The sequence below is a fragment of the Psammomys obesus genome, unplaced genomic scaffold (genome assembly GCF_907164565.1).
Source record: "Psammomys obesus unplaced genomic scaffold, mPsaObe1.curated_primary_1811, whole genome shotgun sequence".
Lineage (NCBI taxonomy): Eukaryota > Metazoa > Chordata > Mammalia > Rodentia > Muridae > Psammomys > Psammomys obesus.
The window spans coordinates 15,299,833-15,322,445 of record NW_026596256.1 but is presented as its reverse complement, the minus strand read 5'-3'; the positions used below and the strand labels follow the sequence as shown (position 1 = coordinate 15,322,445).

General features: G+C 42.8%; 1 protein-coding gene across 1 annotated transcript in view; it reads right to left on the bottom strand.

Annotated features, from left to right (window-relative positions):
- The window catches only part of Gfm1 (G elongation factor mitochondrial 1), a 46,317-nt gene that overhangs the window by 21,495 nt on the left and 2,209 nt on the right, over window positions 1-22,613 (bottom strand). Inside the window, exons 3-10 of the mRNA XM_055596808.1 lie at window positions 21,201-21,333; window positions 18,607-18,811; window positions 16,313-16,429; window positions 13,124-13,274; window positions 9,735-9,889; window positions 8,823-8,907; window positions 3,870-4,007; window positions 2,510-2,611 (exon numbers count right to left, since the gene is read on the bottom strand). Coding sequence (XP_055452783.1) covers window positions 2,510-2,611; window positions 3,870-4,007; window positions 8,823-8,907; window positions 9,735-9,889; window positions 13,124-13,274; window positions 16,313-16,429; window positions 18,607-18,811; window positions 21,201-21,333 — 1,086 coding nt within the window. The remainder of the gene's footprint in view (window positions 1-2,509; window positions 2,612-3,869; window positions 4,008-8,822; window positions 8,908-9,734; window positions 9,890-13,123; window positions 13,275-16,312; window positions 16,430-18,606; window positions 18,812-21,200; window positions 21,334-22,613) is intronic.

Genomic DNA, 22,613 nt, shown 5'->3' with positions numbered 1-22,613 from the left:
GTAATTATGTCTTATATAGTGAAGGGAACAGAAGGGTCCTGGAGTCCTTATTACACACATCTTATTTGATCAAAGACAGCTATTAAGAGTAGAAACTTGTTCAGTCTCATCAGGACTGCTTACATGGACAGGACCTAGACCCCCTAAAAAAAAAAAAAAAAAAAAAAAAAAGAGTCTCCATGTGGATCTCTGAGTGAGGGGATCAGGGGCTGCCTTTATCATAAACTCAGTTGACTGCTCTCGGATCACTCCCCCTATCAGTGGACGAGGGGAAGGGGATGAGGGGAAGAAGGAAGGAAGGTGGGACTGGGGGAGTTCTCCACTATTGCCATCTGCCCATAGCTTCTTAAGTCTCATCAGGACTGCTTGGATCCTTCTTCCTCCGTGGCCTGGCAAGGCTGCATCATCAGGGGTGAGTGATCAGAGAGCAGTCAACTGAGTTTATGATAAAGGCAGCCCCTGATCCCCTCACTCAGAGATCCACATGGAGACTCAGATGCCAAATCAGCCACATCTGAGCAGGGGGTCTAGGTCCTGTCCATGTAAGCAGTCCTGATGAGACTTAAGAAGCTATGGGCAGATGGCAATAGTGGAGAACTCCCCCTATCAGTGGACGAGGGGAAGGGGATGAGGGGAAGAAGGAAGGAAGGTGGGACTGGGGGAGTTGAAGGAGGGGCCTTCAATTGGGATATATGATGAATAAATTGAGAAGAAAAAAATAAAAATGGGAAAAAAAAAAGAAAGAAAGAAAATCATAAAAATGGAAAGGGAAGCAGAAGACTTGGGAAGACTTGGGAGAGTGGTGTGAATAAGACTAAAATATACTGTGTGAAATTCTCAAAGAATAAAAAATAATTTAGTAGACAAAACAACAACAAACAAAAGAGGTAGAGCCTATCTCACATTGCAATTCAAGTTACTAAAGGCTTGAAAAGAAGGTAGAGTAACAAGGCCAAGGACCAGGCAGTAGTACTGGGCAGAAGTGACACCAGACCTTTTCCCTTCAGTGTCTAAGTGAGCAGTTCCCACAGCAACCAGTCACTTCATAACACAATGGCAAGTACTGCCTTATAGGTGTGAGTGAGTGTTCTGCCTGCATGTACATATGTGCACCTAGTGTGTGCAGGGGCCCAGGAAGGACAGAAGAGGGTACTGAATGTTAGGTAGATGTGAGCCACCATATGGAGGGGGAATCCAACCCAGTTCTTCTGCAAGAATAGCAAAAGCTCTTACCCCTGAGCCATCTCTCCACCCATGGCAAGCACTTACATAAGGCCTCATCTAAAATGTAGTGTCTTTATTAAGATCTCAAAACTAAAGACCTATGGTTTTATAGAGTCCTATAATGACTTATGAAATTCAGAGAATATTTTATTTATAAAGGTTATAAAACTATGGATTCACCAAATGATACAGGGAGCTATTGTAATTCTCAAACAGAGCCGTTCTGACATAAGTAAACCACTGCAAGCAATCCATGTACACTCCCACTCTTTACTGAGCCCAGAAGAGTGTCACCCTCATGAACAGGATAGAAGACCTTGTTCTGCTCTACGAGAAATAAGAGAAGTGAGTGATGGGGATAAAAGGCAGGAGCTGCTTGGACATGCTTTTCTCTCACGGTCTTCAGCGACCTCTGAATTCCCAAGAGCCAGCTGTCTACAGTGTACTGCCTCTGGCCGTGCTGACACCCTGCCTTCTGCAGTGGCATGAATGAGAACGGCCTTCATAAGCTCATGAATTTAAATGTTTGGTTTGCAGTTATTCCAACAGTTTGGAAAGGATTAGAAGGCATGGCTGTGCTGGAAGAGGTATGTCACTGGAAATGGGTTTTGAGGTTTCAACAGCCCTCCCCCCACCCACCCTGTCCTCGCTGCCTGTGGATCTCTGTTCAGCCACTGTTCTGGTACCATATCTGCCGGATTCCCACGCCACAATGATCATGGACCAACCCTCTAAAACTATAAGCAAGTCCCCAGTTAAACACTTTCTTTTACAGGAGTTACCTGGCCAAGGTGTTTCTTCACAGCAATAGAAAAATGATTAAAATACCTTCTCAGCATGGGCATGTTGTCATCCCCAAGTCTATCTTAAATATTATAGTCTGGCCTCCCACTCTTCTCGGCTACTGGAAGAGATCTCTCTAGTTACTGACTTAGAAAGTAGCAGCCTGAGAGCGGCAATAATTAGTGACACTCACAGTGGGCAGCAGACCTCAGGTGGAAGAGCTGGAGCCAGTTTCCAAGTGTTATCTAGTAGAGCCTTCCCTCCACATTAAAACTCTGGGAGACTGTAGAATGGTTTAGGAAGAAAAGCCAGCTAAGTAAGCGCACACAAAGCACTTATGTAGCTGACATTCAAAGAGCCATAACCGACAAAGGGCATGATGGACTTGCCTGTGCATTTAGTGCAAGCCTTTGTGACTGTTTTGCTGCAGTATGAGATACACTAAATAAAATTAGACATTTGACATTCAAGGCATGAACAGCTGTGCAGTTACACGGCTTACCATAGAAAGGCCACTGTTGTCTTTGTTTGTGAATGTGTCTCCACTTGCACAGTCAATTCCAAACAATGCACAGATGTCTCCAGCATAAACCTCCTCGACATCCTAAATAAAGACATAATTCAAAGTATGCTTGCACATAAAAGTCATCAAGGCACAGTATGGAGCAACTGCACTCCAAACACACTGCACATAAGCAATGCACAAATGCTACACGCATTATACAATGAGAAAAATCTAACACCAACAGTCAATCATGCCAATGCACGACTCCAGTGGAGCTTTACGATGCTGCCTATCTGAACTGACAAGGTTTTACATTCTGTGGAAAATTCTGTGGCTTCTTTAACTGTCTGTTTTAAAAGCAGGGGTTCCGCGTACTGCACCTCAGTACAGTGAGACCATGCAAGACAGACACACAAGGGAAACTGCAAAGGAAGTTTAGTAAACAAGGTAGTAGAAGCCATTGTACTAAAAATACTTTTAATTTCTCGCAGATGCAAGCAGCATGAAAACACAGGAAAGCTAGAACAAAGCACCGCTGCCTCCAGGCTTCCGAGTTATTGTCCTGCCTACTCACAGTTCATTCAGAATAGCTGTGCTGTGAGTTCCTTTTTTTTGATGACATATATTTGCTTGAATCTGGCACGAAATGTCTGTGACAATTACTAACTCTCTAGCCTGCTTCTTGCTGCCTATTTTACAAAGCTGTCAAGTTTTGTGACTGTCTCTTCATCTTCAGAGACAAAAGTTATGTCTTCCAAAAACTTCCTCTTTTCCATTTAAGCCAATAGGTTTCTCTGGGAACAGAGCTAGACTAGCGAGGGGAGTGACTTCCTGCACCCGGTATTCTTGCCATGGCCTATCTAGAAGAATGGCAATAGGCTAAGGCATATTCAGAGCCACTTCAAGACATAAGTCAAAGGCCCTGACTACCTTGAGAAGTTCCAGGTCATCAGGTGGAGCCTAGAAGCAACGCAGCCTTGTTAGGTTTGCGTTACGTGTTCCAGGCTGGCCTTGTGATTCTGCCTTTGCTTCCTGGATGCTCATCCCTTCATCACAGCCAGCATCTCTGTGACTCTTGAGGAAATTACTGAATCTTGTGCCAAATCCTGTTCTCTTTTCCTGCACCTTGGCCTCTGAGAAAGCATGGCTCACTTCTAGAGGAGTAAACACGGTCTTAACACCTGCCAACTATCTTAACCTATAGCAAGGTTAACATAGGTCAGAGCTACAACACAGCTGAAGAGAAAGGAAGCAAGGGAAGCCATGTTCAAACAGAGGCGCAGCAATGGAGCTCAGACACGGGAAGGCACACCTGCTCCCCCGCACTCGAGACCTGCGACCTCAGTGGCATACTTGCCTCCATCATGTCGGCGTGCATGCGGACTAGCCGCTGTACCCGCACCTTCTTTCCTGTCCTTGTGTTGTAGATGGTGTTTCCCTTCTTTAGTTCGCCTTGATAATTGCGGACATAAGTTAACTGTCCAAATCGGCCTGCCTAGAAGTCAAGAGTTCGTTTTTAGAAGGACAAAAGCAACTGAAATGGAAAGGAAAGCTTTCAGCTATCTCCAAATAGTCTTTCAGTTTTAGAAATCATCGTATATACATGTTTTTAGTTAATTGTCATACTATATAGCCATTTGAATATCAATACAGTCAATGAAATAACTGCAGCTGATCCATCTTTCTGGTATCAGAACCCAAAATATTCTTGTGCTTCTAATGTTATTACGTTATTATTTATATAAGTTATCTTTTTGCTTTCTAACATTTCAAAATTTCAGCTTAATACAATATGGTATGAAAAATTAGGTGTAATTATGAAGACAATATACCCTTAGAATGTCTTATTTGTCTAAAGCCACCTTTAACAATCACTTGCAAAGCACACAAGAGTTCTATGAAGAACTAAAGAATATCTAGTCTTATGACTTGCCCTTTATTATCATGTTAATTTATATATTTAGTGGTATAGTAAAAATATCCCAACAGAATATTTTAGATGTATTTTTTAAATTACGTGTGTGCATGCATTTTAGGGGCGGGGCGGGGGGAGAGCTCTGCACTGTCCATGAGTCAATGTCAGACAACAGCCTACAGGACCGGCTCTCTCCTGTCACCACAAGGGGATCAGACTCAGGCCATCAGGCTTGGTGCTCGAGCCTTAAGCCACTGAACCACCCCACAGCTCCCAATAGAAATTTCAGTTAAGTCACCTTAAAATTCCTTTAGAGGAATGTTTAAAAACAGACATTTCTCAAAAACTACAATGATGAGAAAAAAAAACCTCTTACTGATATAAAACATTAAATGCTCATATTTAAAAGTTTACCACCACAGCCATAAAGAGCAAAACAATGCCATTTTCAGGAAAATACATGGACCCAGGGCCTATATTAAGCAAAATAAATCAAACACAGACATTTATAAAATATTTTCTCTGAAATGTAGGATCTAGATTTAAAAGCATCCACAGAGCATATGAGAGTATAAGGGCGTATATTTGGAAAGGAGACCAATGGGAAAACTGGAGAAATAACAGAGTAATTGGAAAATTGGTAGAGAACCAGAACAAATTATATTAACAATTCATTAGACTGTAATATAAACATCAAGGGTATAAATATATTCACTAATGGATGATAAAGGAAACAACAAATAAATAGAAACGAACAGAACTGCTTACAAATGGTAACTGGATGCCTGGTTTTCTATTTGGAGGCAGCACAGACACACTATGATACTTCACTAACCCTGACTCAGAAAAACAAATGTCTCAACAGCTCTCCCACGTGGATCCTATCTTCAAACTTCCAATTCTCTTCATTTAATCTGAGTCTCTAGGAACGGGCAGAGTGACTGGCAGGCTGCCGACACCTCACACCTATGGGTAAGCATTAACTATACCCTGTGGGCTATTTAAAAACATGAAAAAGATGGTGGGAGGGCTGGCTCAGCAGTTAAAGGTGCTGCTCTTCCTGAGGGCCTGAGTTGAATTCCAAGCACCCACATGCCAGCTCACAGATGCTATAACTATACGCTCATGGGATCCTGTTCCCTCTTACAGTATGCAGACATACAGATAAAACATCCATACACATAAAATACATACACAAATAAATAAATCTTAACTAAAAAAAAAAAAAAAAAAAAGATTATTAGTGTAGAAAGGAAAAGTACTGAAAGGGTCCAGGGGGAATGGGAGGGGAATTGGGTTATATATGATCAAGATACATTGCAGGCATAATGAAATTATCTAATGATCTTTAAAAAGTCTTTGTTTAAATATATAACAAGAAAATATCAGAAAGAGAAAAGATTCAACCTCACAACATACATAAAACAAATTCTACTATATTAACAATGCAGAGACAAAAACAGAAAATGAAAGTATATTATCAACAAAATATATACAAAGAAAAAAGTCCCCAAGTTCAAAATGGAAAAAAAAAAATGAAGACTGATATTTTATTACAAATTTTAAGTTGCTAACTGCATTCAAAAATCCCGATTGTTAGCTGAGCAGGTGGCACACACCTTTAATCTGAGCACTTGGCAAGCTAGATCTCTGCGTTCAAGGCCAGCCTGGTCTACAGAGCGGGACAGAAAAACCTGGTCTCAAAACACTACAAAAAAACCAAACCAAACAAACAACAACAAAAAAAACTTGTTAGCAAAAGTTTGACCTTAATAAAAATGAAAGTTATTATTTAAATCTACAAAATAAGAAATGCAGGTTGGAGAAATGGCTGAGGGGATAATAGCAGGTGTTGCTTTTCCAGAGAAGCCAAGTTTGGTTCCCAGCAGCCACAGCAGGCAGCTCATAGGGCCTGCTCAATGGGCTCTGGTTCTGTCTTCTGGCCTCTGTGGGCACCTGCACCTATACGAATACACCCTCACTAATTAAAAATAAAACTGCACTATAAACACACAGAAAGCAGCCATCTCCTCCAAATGAAGCATTTCCTCGACATCCCCACCTGGAGAGAAAACCTGGATCATGAGATTCAGAAAATGAAAACCTCCCAGGACCCAGGGAAAGTTGGAAGACTCAAGAGCCCTCACTGTGGCTAGAAGCAGAAAGGTTCTGGGAAGACCAGCGTCTAGGTGCAGCCACCTGCCAGCGGGGCGCAGCTCTTAGGAGGTCTCACCATGCAGGGCTGGAGGGTTGGTGCTGCAGCTGTTCAGGGCCTGGCCATGCTCCTGAAGCCTGCCCTGGTGAACTCGCTGCTGTCACTGGTGTCCTAGCTGAGTGATGGGCGCTTGCTTCTCTCTCAGGACAAGTCACTTAGCAGCCAAACTTGATGACTTTTGTGTAAGGAGTACAGCAAGAAGGGAGGGGAAACACAGGACAGTTTTATAGGGAAGATACCTTACAAGCCCTACCCAAGTCAGGTGATCAAGGTTAGTGAAAACCAGTGTGTTTGACATGTGACGAGAATGATATTTTTCTCTGCAGTCAACCTAATCTAATCCTCACAGGAACATCAGGAAATCTCAAACTGAAGACAGTCCTGACTAGTACTTCTCAAAAATGTCAAGGACATGGGTGGCAGGGGGAAAACATCTCAGAAACAGTCCATAGGCACTGTCGTAGGGTTTGCATTGCAGCCATGAACATCACGGTCAGAAGCATCTAGGGAGGGTTTACTTCAGCTTGGCATTCCAGCACAGTCCAGCACTGAGGAGGTCAGGACAGAAACTCAAGCAGGACAGGGACCTAGGGGCAGGAGCTGATGCACAGGCCATGGAGGGGTGCCGATACTGGCTTGTTCCTTATGGCTTGCCCACTCTGCTTTCTTATAGAACGCAGGACCACCAGCCCAGGAGAGGCACTGGCCACACTGTCATCATCCAAGAACATGCTCCACAGGCCAGTCTGGTACGAGTATTTCCTCAGCTCAAGGTCCCTTTTCCAAAATGCCTCCAGCTTTTATCAAAGTGACATAAACTAGCTATGACAGGAGCCTAAGGGGACATGGGAACTTAATCTAATGTGCCAGCTGAATGGGATACAAACAGAAAGGGGATATAAGCAATAAGCATAAATATTTTAATAAGTATGGGTTTTATTAATAATAAATTAATATTGTTCCATTAGTTGCCATTAGCTGCAAAGCTTACTAAAAGGAAGGAGTGAATTCTCTGTACGATCCCTACATTTTTTCTGCAAATCTAAAATGTTTTTAAATTCACCTCTACCCATGTTGAAAATTAAACAGGTAGGCATCTTGGCTGGAGCGATGGCTCCGCAGCTATGTGCATTTGTTGCTCTCACCAAGGACCCAGGTTCAGTTCCTGGGACCCACAGGTGATCACAGCTGTCTGTTATTCCAGCTCCAGAGGACGGACACACACGCTCTTCGGCTTCCAAGGGCGCTGACATAGGTGCACACAGACGGACATGCAGACAGAACACCCACACATACAAACTAAAAATAAACAAATCCTTAACATAATGTAGACTTTAATTTTCAAAGTCTCGATAATAATTGCATTATAAAGCTACACCCTAATTCACTTACACAAACTGTAATAGCTGTACATTTCCAATAAGCTATAGATTTCAGTTTTAAAAATAGAGCTAGTTTGAGTTCCTTCATAAGTGACTCAGGACAACTTTTTTCTAAAATCGGACCCAGTACTCTTTATAATAATGTCCAATAATTAGATAGTTTTAAGCCAATTATGGAATATTGACTTAACACACTCTTTTACGTTTTGTTTTTGTTTTGTTTTTCTGAGACTGGGTCTCTAGCCTTGGCTGTCCAGGAACTCTTTATGTAGACCAGGCTAGCCTCAAATTCAGAGGCCTGTCTCTGCCTCCCAAGTGCCTTAGTTGTTTCACCACCACCCCAGCTACTTAATATAATTTTATACTACTACTTGAAATGTTTATAAGTATGCTGGCAATGGTAGCACACACCTGTAATCCCAGCACTCAAGAGACTGTAGCAAGAGGACTGTCAATCTGGGGCCAGCCTGGGCTACAAACAAGACCCTGTCTGAGAACACAAAACAAGAAGTTAAAGGTTCCATTTACAGGAACATGTCTACATGAATGTTAAATGGAAATACCGGGGTAAAATGACATGGAATATGATTTCTGTGAAACTTTACATTTTAAAACTGCAAAGTGTGGCATCTGAAAACAAGGAACTATCAATTACTGTTGGAGGTTTTGTCCGGTCTTTCCTCTTCTACTTTCCTAAGTGTTTCCTGTGCACATATGGAGTCACTGCATAATGGGGTTAAAAGCCTACTAAGAGAAAACCTTTGCAGACAGCAGTAAGGACATTAGATAGCAACTCACCTCCAGTTTAAAAGCCAGGCCTACAAACGGGTGGGAATTGTCTCTGTTGGCATTCATTAAGATTTTGCTCTTCTCTTTTGAGTCACTTAAAATAAAAGAAACAGAAAACTATAAAGCATAAGACTTGGAAGTACTCCCGTGTGTGCGTGGTGGTATACACATCCGTGTGTATGCATGCTTCTGCAGGCAGGCGTGAACAGAGGCCGCGGATGACCTCAGCTGCCCTGCTCCGTCACTCTCTGCCAGCACTCCCCAGAGATCCTCCCGTCTCCACAAGAGCACTGGTGTGACCAGCACACCCCCAAACACAGCTTTTCCACCGCTGCTCACGCTTCCACAGCGGGTGTGCTGGCCCGCTGAGACTTCTATCTAGCCCTGAATACTTCCTCCATATCAACCTGTTCTTAGCAGAGAGGGGTATGTGTTTGCTAACGATTCCTGCCTTTCACATACAGAAAGTTTCCTTGAACGAGTCCAGGAAGAGTGAGTCCTAGGGGCTGTGTGACTTTGGTCCAGGCAGGACCAAAGTAGATTTAAAAAGCTACAACTGTGGTAGGGTATGCAGAGAGTGATGTTAAAAAGCTTCTTTCCTTGTTGTTGGTTTACATGGTATTTATTCTGTGTTGTTTTAATTATATCACATGTATGTAGCAGGAGACATGTATGTAGGTAGAGCAGAGGACAACTTCTATGAGTTGGTTCTCTCCTTCCATAATACAGGTTCTGGGGGTCAAACTGAGGTCATTAAGCTTGGAGGCTAATGCATTTATTTGATGTGCTATCTCACTGACCCAAGTTTCATATTTTTTAAGTGAAAAAAAATCTATATCTGAAAATAAATGATGCTACATCAAAAAGACATAAATATTAAAGTATCTTTTCATAAACCAAGATTCAGATGGCAATACTTACTCCTGATTAAGTATAGCATAATTCTGAACTTCAGATGGATTGGGGAGGAATTCTAAAACAGCATCCAAAAGAGGCTGAACTCCTTTGTTCTTCAAAGCACTTCCCAAAAACACAGGTGTAAACGATCTACTCAGAGTCGCTCTTCGGATTGCCAGCTACAGAACACAGAGAAAACGACTTGTGCTAACAATTTATTTTCCAGGTCAATTATGAACAAACAAAATGAACTGATACTCCAGGGAAGAGACAAAAATAACACCTCAATAACAGTAAAAATATTGAAAAATCTGCTTTTCCTGGGGCCAAGAAGTGATTTATGAGACAATTACTTTTTGACACTTATAAAATCTTTTCTTTCTATCTGGTATTAAAAGAAGTACATACATATAAAATAGACATATAGAATATTGTAAACTGTATGTTACTCTGATTGTGTAAGAGGGAGAAGACATATATATATAGAGAGAGAGAGCTGAGTGTGGAAGCACATGCTGTTAATCCCAGTACTTGGAGGCAGAGGCAGGTGCATCTCTATGAGTACAAGGCAAGCCAGTTAATAAGACCTTTTCTCAAAATCAAACAAAAACAAAACCAAGTCTCTAGAAAGATCAGAAACTACTAGGTTCCAATTGGGGCAGAGAAGAGGTCTTATGGGATAGGAGTATTTTTTACTGTAAACCTTTGGGAAGGTTAATTTTAATTGTCAACTTAACACAGTTCAGAATCCTGGGGGCGGGGTAGGGGCTGTAAACGTCTAAAAATGTCTTTGAGGGATTATTTTGATAGCATTCATTCAGGTGGGAAGACCCTCACTGAGTGTGGAAGGCATCAGTTCACATGCTAGGTCCTCAAAAAAGAAAACACGAGCTGAGCAGAAGCAAGCACGCATTGATGCATTGCTCTCTTACTGCCTGAAATCACCTTAAGAATGCTTGTGCTGTCTCAAGGACTCAGAAATGGCTGTGGGAAACTAAATGAGGTTTTCCCAAGCCATTTTGTCATAATGGCTTTCCTCTTCTCTTTAATATGCAAATACGAACACACAGCACCATTACCATACTTAGTCCACAGCTTTGAAACACTGAACCTTTGGGGGTGGGAAATGGGATGGAAGGCATGGTAAACTAAAACCATCCCATAAAGAAATCCTATGAAATATCCATTTCCCAAGATTTTCCCTTCATTGCAAACATTTTCACACTAAAAGTTACTGTTTTCCAACATGTCAATAAGCGTCCAACCACAGCCCAGAGGCTAACACGTGCCCACTCTACCCGAGGAGACGGAGGACTGCCTCTCCTGCTCTCCGCAGAAAGCTGGTAGAGTCCTGGTGTCAGCAGCATGGGTCTTGGGAAGAGCCTCATCATTTTGAACTGGCAATGATGGTTTGCCCTGCTGGTGGTCTGCCCAATGCGGTGTGTTAAACGCTTTCCTTTGAGAAGACCAGAATTTGAGTTCGTGCTAAGTGGACTCAAGTGAAAACCTTGGACCCTGAGTTTCTCTTGGTTTTGCTCTGCTCAGTTTAGTTTTTTTGAGCCATGGTCTCCATACACAGTGCGGGCTAATCTCAAACTTGGGACTCCTGTCTCAGACTCCCAGGGTGGGGACAGCATGTCCATGGCACAGACAGCCTGAGCTCCTCAGGTGCTGTGACAGATTCCTGGGGAGGATCAATTCTGGGAGGTTCCTCTGGAAACTCACACACGGGCTCCTCCAGATTATCTCACGTGCCTTTTCCCTTTGCTTAGTGTTCTCAGTGGAATTAAAGCCATTAGTGAAACCATATGTTAAATTTTGTTAATTCCAGTGAGTTACCAAACCTATGAGAATAATCTTAAAAACTTGACATATTTTAATAACATACACCTCCTTCTTTATGGTGGTTAGCAACATATACTTGACTTTATTTAGGGCTAAACCGAGTGTTCTCTATTCATCAAGGCTAAGCTGCTAACTCCTGTGAGTACGTCACAGAACTCACAATACAAGGTAAGACCCAGTTTGACACGTCAATGAAAATCAACAAGGACCCTCAGCTGCAATAGGGTTCTTTCTTGTGTGTGATTGATTGAGTCTGTATTTACATGTAACATCTTATGTACAATAATCACCTATCCGATCTCTGCCATGCATAACAAGTGGTTTAAAAAGATCAACATCTTTTTAACAATACATAAAATTTACCATTTTAACCATTTTGAAGGATATAACTCAATAACATTCATAATGCTTTATAACTCTTATCATTATCCATCTTTAAAACTTTTTATATTCTTCAATTAAAACAGCTATTCTCGAAAATAAAGGCTAGCGACTTATGTGATCACTTATCTCTATCTGTCTGAGACAGGGTACTCACTCCATAGACCAGGCTACTCCCTGTGTAGTGAAGGAGAACCCTGAATTAGTGGGAATTGTCCTGTGTCAGCCTCCAGATACCGGGATACAGGCCTGAAGCCTCCACACTCAGCTCAATACTCTACTTTCTATACATTTGACTACCTTGGTATACACATAAACAGAAGCATAAAAAGAACTATCTTAGAAGTTTGGCATATTTCACTAAAATGTCTTCACAGTTAATTTATGCTGTCACATTCCTCACAATCTTACTTTTTTAGGGATAAAAAAATACATGTACAGACTGTATAATTTTTATACATTTGTTTCAGTGAATGTTCATTAAGGATTGAGTCTACCCTTTGACTGTGGATGCTGCTTCTAGAGGTACAGCTAAGCCAGCTGGGACCCCTCTTTCTCAGAGCTTGCCTCAGGGAGAGGCCATCCTTTTCTCACAGTGGTTGGTACATTTCTTCCAGGAAGGCAAGAGGGCTTGAACTTCTCCACATCCACACCAGTACATGCTTTCTGGGCCCTTTCTTTTTTTTGTCTACTTGTTTGGTCCTAACTAACATTCATCTTCATGGCATGAACGGTACCTCGCTGGAGCTTTGATTTGCATTTTTCTAGTGATTAGTACTGAAGAACATCTTTTCACGCACTGACACGAATATCTTCTTTGGGGAAATGTTTATCCAAAAGTCTCTGGCAAAAATCTTTACTTTTATGGACATCAATTACATTACATACTTTTATTCAGATTTCATTAATAAAGCCCATTAACAAATGAATCATGTTCTCTGCCCCCAAATCAATCCTTTTTTATAATTTAAGATTTGTTTTGAGGGACTGGAAAGATGGCTCATCAATTAAGAGCACTGGCTGCTCCTCCAGAGGACCTGGTTCAACTCCCAGCACCCACATGGCCGCTCACAACCATCTGCCACTCCAGTTCCAGGGATACAACGTCTTCCTCTGGCCTCCAAACATACTGCCTGCAGGCAAACCACTCATACACATTATGAAAAGATTATTTTGGGAGCACTTGCCTTTAAATCAGAAACTGAGGGGATTTTCTCTTCCAGGAACAGCTCACCAAGCTGCTCATCTGAATTAGCAACACATTCGATTAGCTCCTGCCGGTGGTCAGCTGCTGCGGCCCTCAATTCAGCTGGAATCTCACCATATCGCACAATCTGACTAAGAAAAAGAATGAGTTACTTTAGAAACTCTAGGAATGTTCAGCTAAACATGCAAGGCATCAAAGGTGTGGCTAACACCCATGGTGTTTTGTTAATGCTAAGAGCTCTGAGGCATCTGCACTCAAACAGCAAATAAGACAGCATGCATCTTTACAATTCAGACAACACAGTGGGCATAGACACTTCAGTGGACCAAGAAATTTGCTCAAGAATGTGGTAAAGGAAGAGCCTAAACTCGACAGTCAGCTCCAAGGGAAACAAAGCAGTGTCCCTGGTGTTATAATGGGCATCACAGTCCATTTTCACACAAATCAACTTTCTCAGAATGATATATGATGAAACGGAAAAATGCTTCCCAATTTAATACAAACGGCATATCTTATTCTAGAGATTAAACCGAGCCACAGGACACGAGGTCAAAACAATGACTTGGGAGCCAGGTGTGGTGCCACATGCCTTTCAGTGAGTTCGAGAACAGCCTGGTCTCTGTGGCAATTTCCAGGCCAGGCAAGACTACACAGAGAAAGCTTGTCTCCAAAAATAAATAAATAAATAAATAAGCAACAACAAAACCTCAGAAAAGTTATCAATTAAATAAGGGATTAAAATTCTTCTCAGTATCGCTAAAGGCCTATTTTTACTGCTAGCTAACTGAAAAAGTACCATTTATTTAATACCTGAATCAGCACCACATGAAACTAGAGATCAGTTAACTCTCACACCATAAGAAAGTTTCTATTATCTGCACTTTTTGATGAGAAACCTAGTTTAAACAAGCTAAGTTATTATCAGCTCATTTTCAAGCTAATCCATACGAACCGAAGCCTAAGGTTTTGAAAATTTTATTAACAAGGGAACTAAGATCTGAAGGCTTTAAGATTTAAAAGGCTTCTGTCTAGTCTGATGCTTCTGTCTTGAAGGGGGTGGGAGTGTGGAGGTTGGGGGGTGGGCTCTGAGGAAGAATCCTGCTGTGCAGCCAAAGCTGGCCTTAAGCTTGCTCCTGACTCAGCCTCTCCTTGCTAGAATGACAGACTTGTGCCCTCAGGTCTGGCTTTCCATTAGAAAATGAATGGCTTGACACACACTGGGACTGATGCTGTCAAACATCAAGTGCGCTACACCTTCCCATTGTTGGAGTTGGTGTGTTTACTCCTTTCCTCTTCAGCCCCCACATCAGCAGTTCTCGGCCTGGGACCCCTGACCCCTTTGAGGGCCACATAGCAGATGTCCTGCAGATATTTACATCAAGATTCATAACAGCAGCAAACTTACAGCTATGAAGTTGCAACAAAAATAATTTTATGGTTGTGGCCACCACAACATGAGGAACTGTGTTAAAGGGTTTCAGTATCAGGCAGGATGAGAACCCCTGCTCTACATGAATTGAGAATTGCTGTTGAGATTGAAGAATGCATTATGCTTGTTCCGTTTCTTACTCCAAATTGGGATATTCTAAATAAAAGGTTGTGTGGTCAGCTTTGTTATTTCTAGGAAAAGAGTAAACTATCTAGGATCCATTGTGGTGGCTCACACCTTTAATATTAGCACAGGAAGCAGAAGTAGGCAGATCTCTGTGAATTTAGAGAAGCCAGCCAGCCAAAGCTACACAGTATGTCTCAAAAAAAAAAAAAAAAAAAAAAAAAAAAAAAAATTCTGATTATGGTCAAGAGAGTTTTCAAGAGGACTTCCTTCCAACAGGTTAGCAGGAAACCCTCAGAAAGGAGCCTTGGGAAGCCACTGGGATCTTCCTTAGGGCCAAGGATCCTGACTCCTACACTGTCTAGACCACTGTTACTCAAGCTGTAGTTTTTAAATGTTCTAAATCTACAAAACCTGAGAAGTTTCCAGAAATACAAATTTCATTCCCTAGCAAAGACTTACTAAATCAAAATCATGTAGGTAAACCCAGAAATGTGCTGTAACACACCCTTCAGATGTTTTAATAAAATGATGACTTTCTTTTTAGATTTACTTCATGCATAAGCATGTTTTACTCACCTGTATGTCTGTGTACCATATGAATGCCTGGTGCCCAAGGAGGTCAGAAGGGTGTGTCACATCCTCTGAATTGGGGTTACAGACACTTGTGAGCCACAAGTGCTGGGAACTGAGCCCAGGTCCTCTGCAGAAGCAGAGAGCTCGGAACTGCTGAGCCAGCTCTCTAGCCCCTTTATGTTATTTTTTTTGACACAGGGTCATTCCTGAATCGGGAACGAGTCTTGATTTGGCTAGATTGGCTGGTCACCTGTCTCTCCCCCAGGCCTGGGACTAGAGATTTGTGCTCCCACACTGGGCTTTTAAGTGGGTACTGGGGATTCAAATTCGGATCCTCACGCTTCTGTGGGAGGCACTCTACTTACAGGCCATTTCTCCAGTCTACTTTTGTTATCTTATGAAGCATGTCAGACAAGTATTTATAATCTCTATTTTCTTCAACTTTTTATCATAAAACTCAGGCTTTATAGAAATGCAACTTTAAGTCAGGCATGGTGGCACATGTCTTTGATCCCAGCTTTTAGGAGGGAGATGCAGCTGGAACTCTGTGAGTTCAAGAACAGCCAGAGCAAGGTAGACAGGCCCTGCCTCAAAAAAAAAAAAAGCAACTCAAGGTGCTGCAAACTGAAATGAGCAATGAACCGAAAGAACTGAAGGCCCCTTTCATAGCATGGTGGCACACCCCTGGACCCCCAGCGATGGGTGACTGAGGCCAAACCATGAAGTCTAGCCTGTGTTCTCCCGCTGAGCTACACCCCCAGCCCAATACAGTCATTTCCCAGCTAAAACTGGGCTACGTAGGAGACTTTACAAAGGTAAGGGTGGGACGCATGCATGCACAACTAATATGATCTGTGTAGTCCAGAGTAGTGACACGTCCTCTCTCTAGAATGAATGCTAATTTTAAGTCATTAAAAATCACCTGAAAAACTAGCACTCGAGCACATTTCAAAAAGATAATTAGTGTAAGCTTAACATATGTCGTCCTTTTCTTTGATGCTTTCCAAAATGTAAGGTGTTAATAGTGTGTTTTGCACTTACCCAAAGTCGCCCTCAAAGTAAATGGCTCGTTCCTCGATGAGGTCTATGATACCCTTGAAGTCGCCCTCCAGACCAATGGGCAGCTGCATTAATGCTGCATTGTGGTTCAGCTTGGATCTGAAAGATGGAAGTGTCGTTTGCCTCTTCTCTCAAAATTATTTTAAAGTGACAAAAAGCAAAAACAATGTTGGACGTCAGAGAACTGAGAAGGGCGCTAGCAGCATGTCAGGAGAGAACAGGCATCTAAGTCAAGGAGCTAAAAAGGCAGCCACATGTGAACAATGAAGAACCCCAAACAACCTTCCACCCCAGACCCCAAATATGCTCCTCCAGAAGAAGAAGAAGGGAAAAACAATCAACTGCAGGTGACCAGGACATTAAGACAGTGGATAGCACAGCCTAGTTCTCATTCCTAAATCAAGTGACGGAAAGACAGCAGTGCAGAGGGAGTTCTTGGAGGAAACCGCCATCAGCTGTAGCAGGCACATGCAACTGAAGAGCCTGCAGTTACAGCAGCGACTCTACCTTGAGAGGACATATGCTCTAGCTGACACTGTTTCGTATAATCTTGGTCTCCTTGTGTAACTATACATAGCTAAGAGTTACGAGTATTTGAAGAAAGCCAGGAACCTACAGAATGGTAATATCTTGGACTGGAGAGATGGCTCAGCGGTTAAAAGTTCTTGCTGCTCCTCTACGGGACCTTAATTTGTTTCCGGGCACCTCTTGGGGAGTTTACAACTGCTTACACAGCGCCAGGAAACCTAACACCTCCTTCTCGCCTCCCGGGACAGCTGCACACATATACCTACACAGATACACACACACATAAATAAAAGTCTAACATATACACATATAGATAGATATAGATATATAATTTATTTACTTTCATGTGGTGTTTTGCCTGCATGTATTATCTGTGTGAGGGGCCAGATCCCCTGGGACCAGAATTACAGACAGTTGTGAGCTGCCATATGGAGCTGGGAATTGAACCACGTCCTCTGGAAGAGTAGCCAGTGCTCTTAACCACTGAGCCATCTTTCCAGTCCCCTAAAAATATTAAAAAAAAAAAAAAAAAAAGTGTTAATATCCAAGAATAGTAACCCGGGGAAAGAAAATTTAAATCAAAATTTTGTAGTGCCGGGGATTAAAGAAGGCGGAAAGTGCTCTACCACTGAGCTACACCCCCAGAATAAACTTAGAAATACGAAAAGTACCTCTAGGAAAAAAGATATTACAGTAAGTGAAAATTTATGGAAATTAGCTACATAATTGCTGAATATTTTTAAATGGCTAAATAACAGAAAAGACTATCAAATTCAGAGCTAAAAATTAACCTCAAAAATTACTCAATATGATTGCTCAACTGCTGGAGACACTTGCCAGGAAGGCTTGACAACTCAAAATGAAATCACCGGCCCCATGTGAAGGCGGAAGAAGAGCAAACCATACAGCTGTCCTCCAATGCCGCGTGTAAGCAGCATGGGGCTCACCGCTCCCCACGCACATACATGTTCAACACACACACAGTAACAAGAAGTAAATAGAAAGGAGTCCTCTCATGGGCCAGTGCATAAGAAGAGGGAGAGAGAACAGTGACACAGAAGAAGCCAGCAAATGAAGGCCGGATTCAGGAGTCCCAAACTGACTTCATGGGAGTTCCAAACTGAGAAAAGACAAACAGGAGTCAGACAAAGGACCAAAGTAATCAAGTCATGGAGAAAGAGAAGGTTCTCAGAAATCAGAAAAAATATTGCTGGAGAGAGTTCACCTACTAGCAAGCATGAGTAAAATAAGAACCAAAAAATGATTATTTTTACCAAGGAAGCAGTTTAAATACCCAAGAAAGATAAACATTACTTTCACATATTCAACTGCATTTTGGTCAGATCTGCTGTCATGCGATAACCACTCTCAGCCCACTGACTACACAGGTCCCGGCCTCTATCCATCAGCCCTGCTGTGTAAATCTGACAGCGGCATGACAGCCACACCTGGAACGTTTGTTAAGACCTAAACCTCCTCCAGTTTATCCGCGAGCACCTGCAATTTCCCGGACAGCAGCACAGCAGCATACGCTGCCTGACTGTTTTCTGGAATCATCACCTACCCTAGAAACACAAGACACATTTCCCCACTTCAGAGGCAGCAGCTGATGAACCGCAGGGTGGGTTAAAGCACTGAGACTATGCTCCATTTCCTACGAAATGCGGTTTTGAGTCGAGAAAAAACCTTTAGGATACAACTGAATAAGTGAACTGAGTGTGAAGTCCAGCACAGCTGAGGCTCAGTACCTCATTTGTTGAAGGGCCCTGGCCGGGTTGGAGCCCAGCCGGTCCAGTTTGTTAATGAAGGTCAAAAACGGGACGTCGTAGCGCTTCATCTGCCGGCACACAGTCATGGTCTGGCACTGCACCCCGCCGACAGCACACAGAACCAGGACTGCACCGTCCAACACCCGCAGGGCCCGCTCCACTTCTATTGTGAAGTCCACGTGGCCTAAATGAGGCAAAGCAGCATGGGAGAGGTTTAAGTTAAAGAACAGTTTGAATTTTCAATATGCAAACCATTTGTCCTTGTTAGGTTTCCCATTGCTGCGATAAAACAGCAAAAAGAGAACAAGGAGTAAGAGTTTATTGGCAGTCCGTCATCAGGAGAAGCCAAGGTAGGAATCAAGGCAGGAATGGAAGCAAAGGCTGCTCACTCACTTGCTCCTCAGGGCTAGCTCAGCACAATCTATTACAGACCCAAGACCACCTGTCTTAGGGGTAATGACCTAAGCAGGGCGCTGACCCAAAGAGTGGCCTACAGGCAACACCTCTAAGGTTTCTGTTCCCACCTGACTCTAGATTGTATCAAGGTGACAAAAAAACTAACCAAGACAATCTTGTCAACCTTGCATATCAATACAACAGTCTTAAACAACAATCTTTCCTTTCCTGCTTATCCTCAAGATCTCATGTTAATATTACTATCACAATATAAAACATAACGTTAAAAGTCTCAGTCTTTGGAATCCCAGGGTCTCTTTCAGAAGTCTAAAGCCTCTCCTGAATATCCTAGAAGTCCTAGCTGTGGGTTTCTGAAAAATAAAAACCCAAGTTCAATACTTGCTTACTCTTAAGAAGATGAGTCAGGCACAGGCACTCTCCAATCAAAGCACAGCCACACTTCAGCAAAGGGCTTGGGCAGCTCCAGTGCTCTGGCCTTCCAGCCACACACACAGCTTCTCTCCTAGGCTCAGGCCAGCTCCACTCCACAGCTGCCCGCAGTCCTCAGTGGCCACTGCACAAATACCTCCAAAATGCTGGGGTCTCCCCTGAAACCAGGCTGTACCTTCACTACGGCCTCTCCTGGGATCTCTCGGGGCGAACCCTACCACATGGCTCTGTCAACTCTGGACCTTCTGCAATGGAGGCTGCACACACACCAATGGCTTCGCACAGCGCTGCGGCTCAGCTGCTCTCCAAGAACCCTTCATGCCTTCAAAGCCAGTACTAACTGGATGGCTCTTACACACTGCCATGTCCAGCTGCCAGCAATGACATGCAATCTTGGTCTCCCTTGAACAGCACAGCTTCTGTGCGCTGACCCTGGGGAAATATTCCCAGATTTCACCTCAGTGATGCTCGTTTCTTCTTAAATTACTACTAATTTCTCACCTCCAGCTGACCAGTATTGACGTCTCAGCAAAGCAAATGTTTTACTTTACTTTACCTTTACTTTGCTTATTAATCACAACTGATTCTTTAGCCCCAGCTGAGCAGACACCGCATGGTATTCTTAATTCAGAAAACAAGCGGCCCTCACAAAGTCTTTGCTTCCCTCTAAAATGTCACAATCAGGCCTCTCTCAGCTACAGCTCTTTCAGCATTCCTACTTCCTAAGCACCCTCAATAGCTCATCAGATTCTGACCACCCAATGACTTTCTCAGCTCAAAGTTCCAAAGTCCTTCCACAGTCCTCTCTAAAAACAACATGGTCAGATCCGCCATAGCAGTAACAACAACCTGTACCAAGTTCTCTATTAGTCTGTTTCCTTTTTCTTTGATAAAGCACTGACCAAAAGCAATTTGGCAAGGAAAGGGTTCATTCGCCTTCCAGACTACAGCCCATCATCAGGGAAACCAAAGCAGGAACCTGGATACTGGAACTAAAGCAGATACCGTGGAGGCTGCTTACAGACTCGCTCAGCCCACCTTTTTATATGTCTCAGGACCACCTGGGTGCACAAAGGAAGGGAGTTGGGGGATTGTGGTGCCCGTGGCCTTGGCCCTCTATCAGTTAGTAAAATGCTACAGGCAATCTGACAAGTTGACAAAACTAACTAACCTGGACACTATTAAAAATTTTCAGTCGAGCGGGGAATGGTGGCACAAGCCTCTAATCCCAGCCACTTGGGGAGGCAGAGACTGGTGGATCTCTGTGAGTTCGAGGCCATACTGGTCTACAAAGTCCAGAACAGTGAAGGCTACATGGGAAAATGCTGTCTTGAAACAAAACAAAACAAAACAAAACAAAACAAAACAAAGAAGAAGAAAAATAAAACAAAAAAAGTTTTACTCTCTGCTCATTACACATATCTTTAAATTGTAGATTCCTCGTGTCATCAGGTTTATGCAGCCGGCATCAGGTTTAAGGCTTAATATAATTCCTTTAAAGGGTCCTAGGGAACGCTAGAACATGCTAAAGGCGAGAGCACTTCTTACTTTCTCGTATTATTTCTCAAAGAAGCAACATACAGGTGAAGTGCGGTAAGTCCCAAGTCTGGCAGGAGTTCAGTTTTGTACTTGAAAAATTTGATACTCAAAGGTGAACTGGGACACAGTAGGAAAAAGAACTCCATATATCTTTGCCAAAGAAACCACCAAACAAAGGGCTGGCTTACCTGGGGTGTCTATGATGTTGATATTAACATCTTTCCACATGGTATAGGTAGCTGCTGACTGAATAGTGATTCCTCTCTGTCTCTCCAGCTCCATGGAGTCCATGACAGCACCAACTCCATCTTTACCTTTCACCTAAACACAAGCACAAAAATTCAGATTTTTATGTCCTTCATCCCAAGAAAGAAATGTTTACTGAAACGGAACCAGAAAACAGCTAACTGTGAGAGAAGCCCAATCTTCTAACCGTGTATTTCTTAAGACTGTTAGCTGATGATGGGTTTCCTGCCTCAGCTACCATGCTTGTTTTTCCTCCTGAGCAGCTGACAAGTGTTTGGGGCAGCCATGTTTCCCCCTGTACTGCTGGCTGTTGGCGTTGCATAGTCTGTGAACTGACGGTATTGGGGCAGCAGGGCTCTCTCAGCTGCTCCACTTGGACTCTGAGGCACAAAAGGATGGTGGTCAGCATTTCAAGTGTAGGCTTTAGCGGATGCTCTTCACCCCAACAACAGTTCACACTGAGAGTTAAGTTACTCCGTGGTATAGCAGGATCTGAGTGTATTTTAAAAAGCGCTTTTCTGGAGGGTTTGCAGTATAGCTTATATTCAGTGCTCTGAAAGGAAATTCCTGAAAGGAAGCTGTGTCTCGCTGTGAATGCAACACTCCTGGAAGGAATCTGTGTGCAGAGACGGCTGGGCCATTGAATTTCTGTAGTGTGGAGAGATTGGAGTTTCGCAGGTTCAAGGCTAATGGTCTTATGTTGGGCTAGTTTTAGCCTTCTGGGACAACAGTGCTTTGCCCTGATCTGTAGCTGAAGTAATACCTCATGGGAAGGAACCAACGCCTCTTAGAAGCTAGTAACTTAGCAGAGCACGAGCTTCTTCCAATCCTAAAGCTAAGAATGTCATCAGCGAGCATCGTGGGCTTAAAGAATGGTTTCCCATCGCAGTGAGCTGCCTCACCAGTGCATTTTAAACTTGCCTTGTTTTATGACTCTTTGTTCTGTAAAACTAAATCATTATGACATTGCTTGCAGGCTGGAACATGAAATTTGTGATAACCTAAATCTGTTTCTGAGCCATGATCACTCAACATGACTCCAGAATAAAACTCTTTTATTTCCTTTAAGATGAGAGCTGTGGTTTGTTTTTTTTTTTTTTTTTTTTTTTTTTAATATCAACAACACCTTCTGAAATTCACTTCCCATTTAACATTATAAGCCCGGACCCTTCATTAAAATGGCCAAGACTGTTGTTAACAGCTGTGTAAAGGTCCGTGACACTGACTCAACATTTACTCAGGATCCTCACAGTGATCACTTCTAGAGAGATTAACCTGTAACATTTCAAGACAGCTTGACCTCTCCTTTCTGTACAATGGTTCTCAACCGGTGGGTCGTGACCCGTCTGGATGAA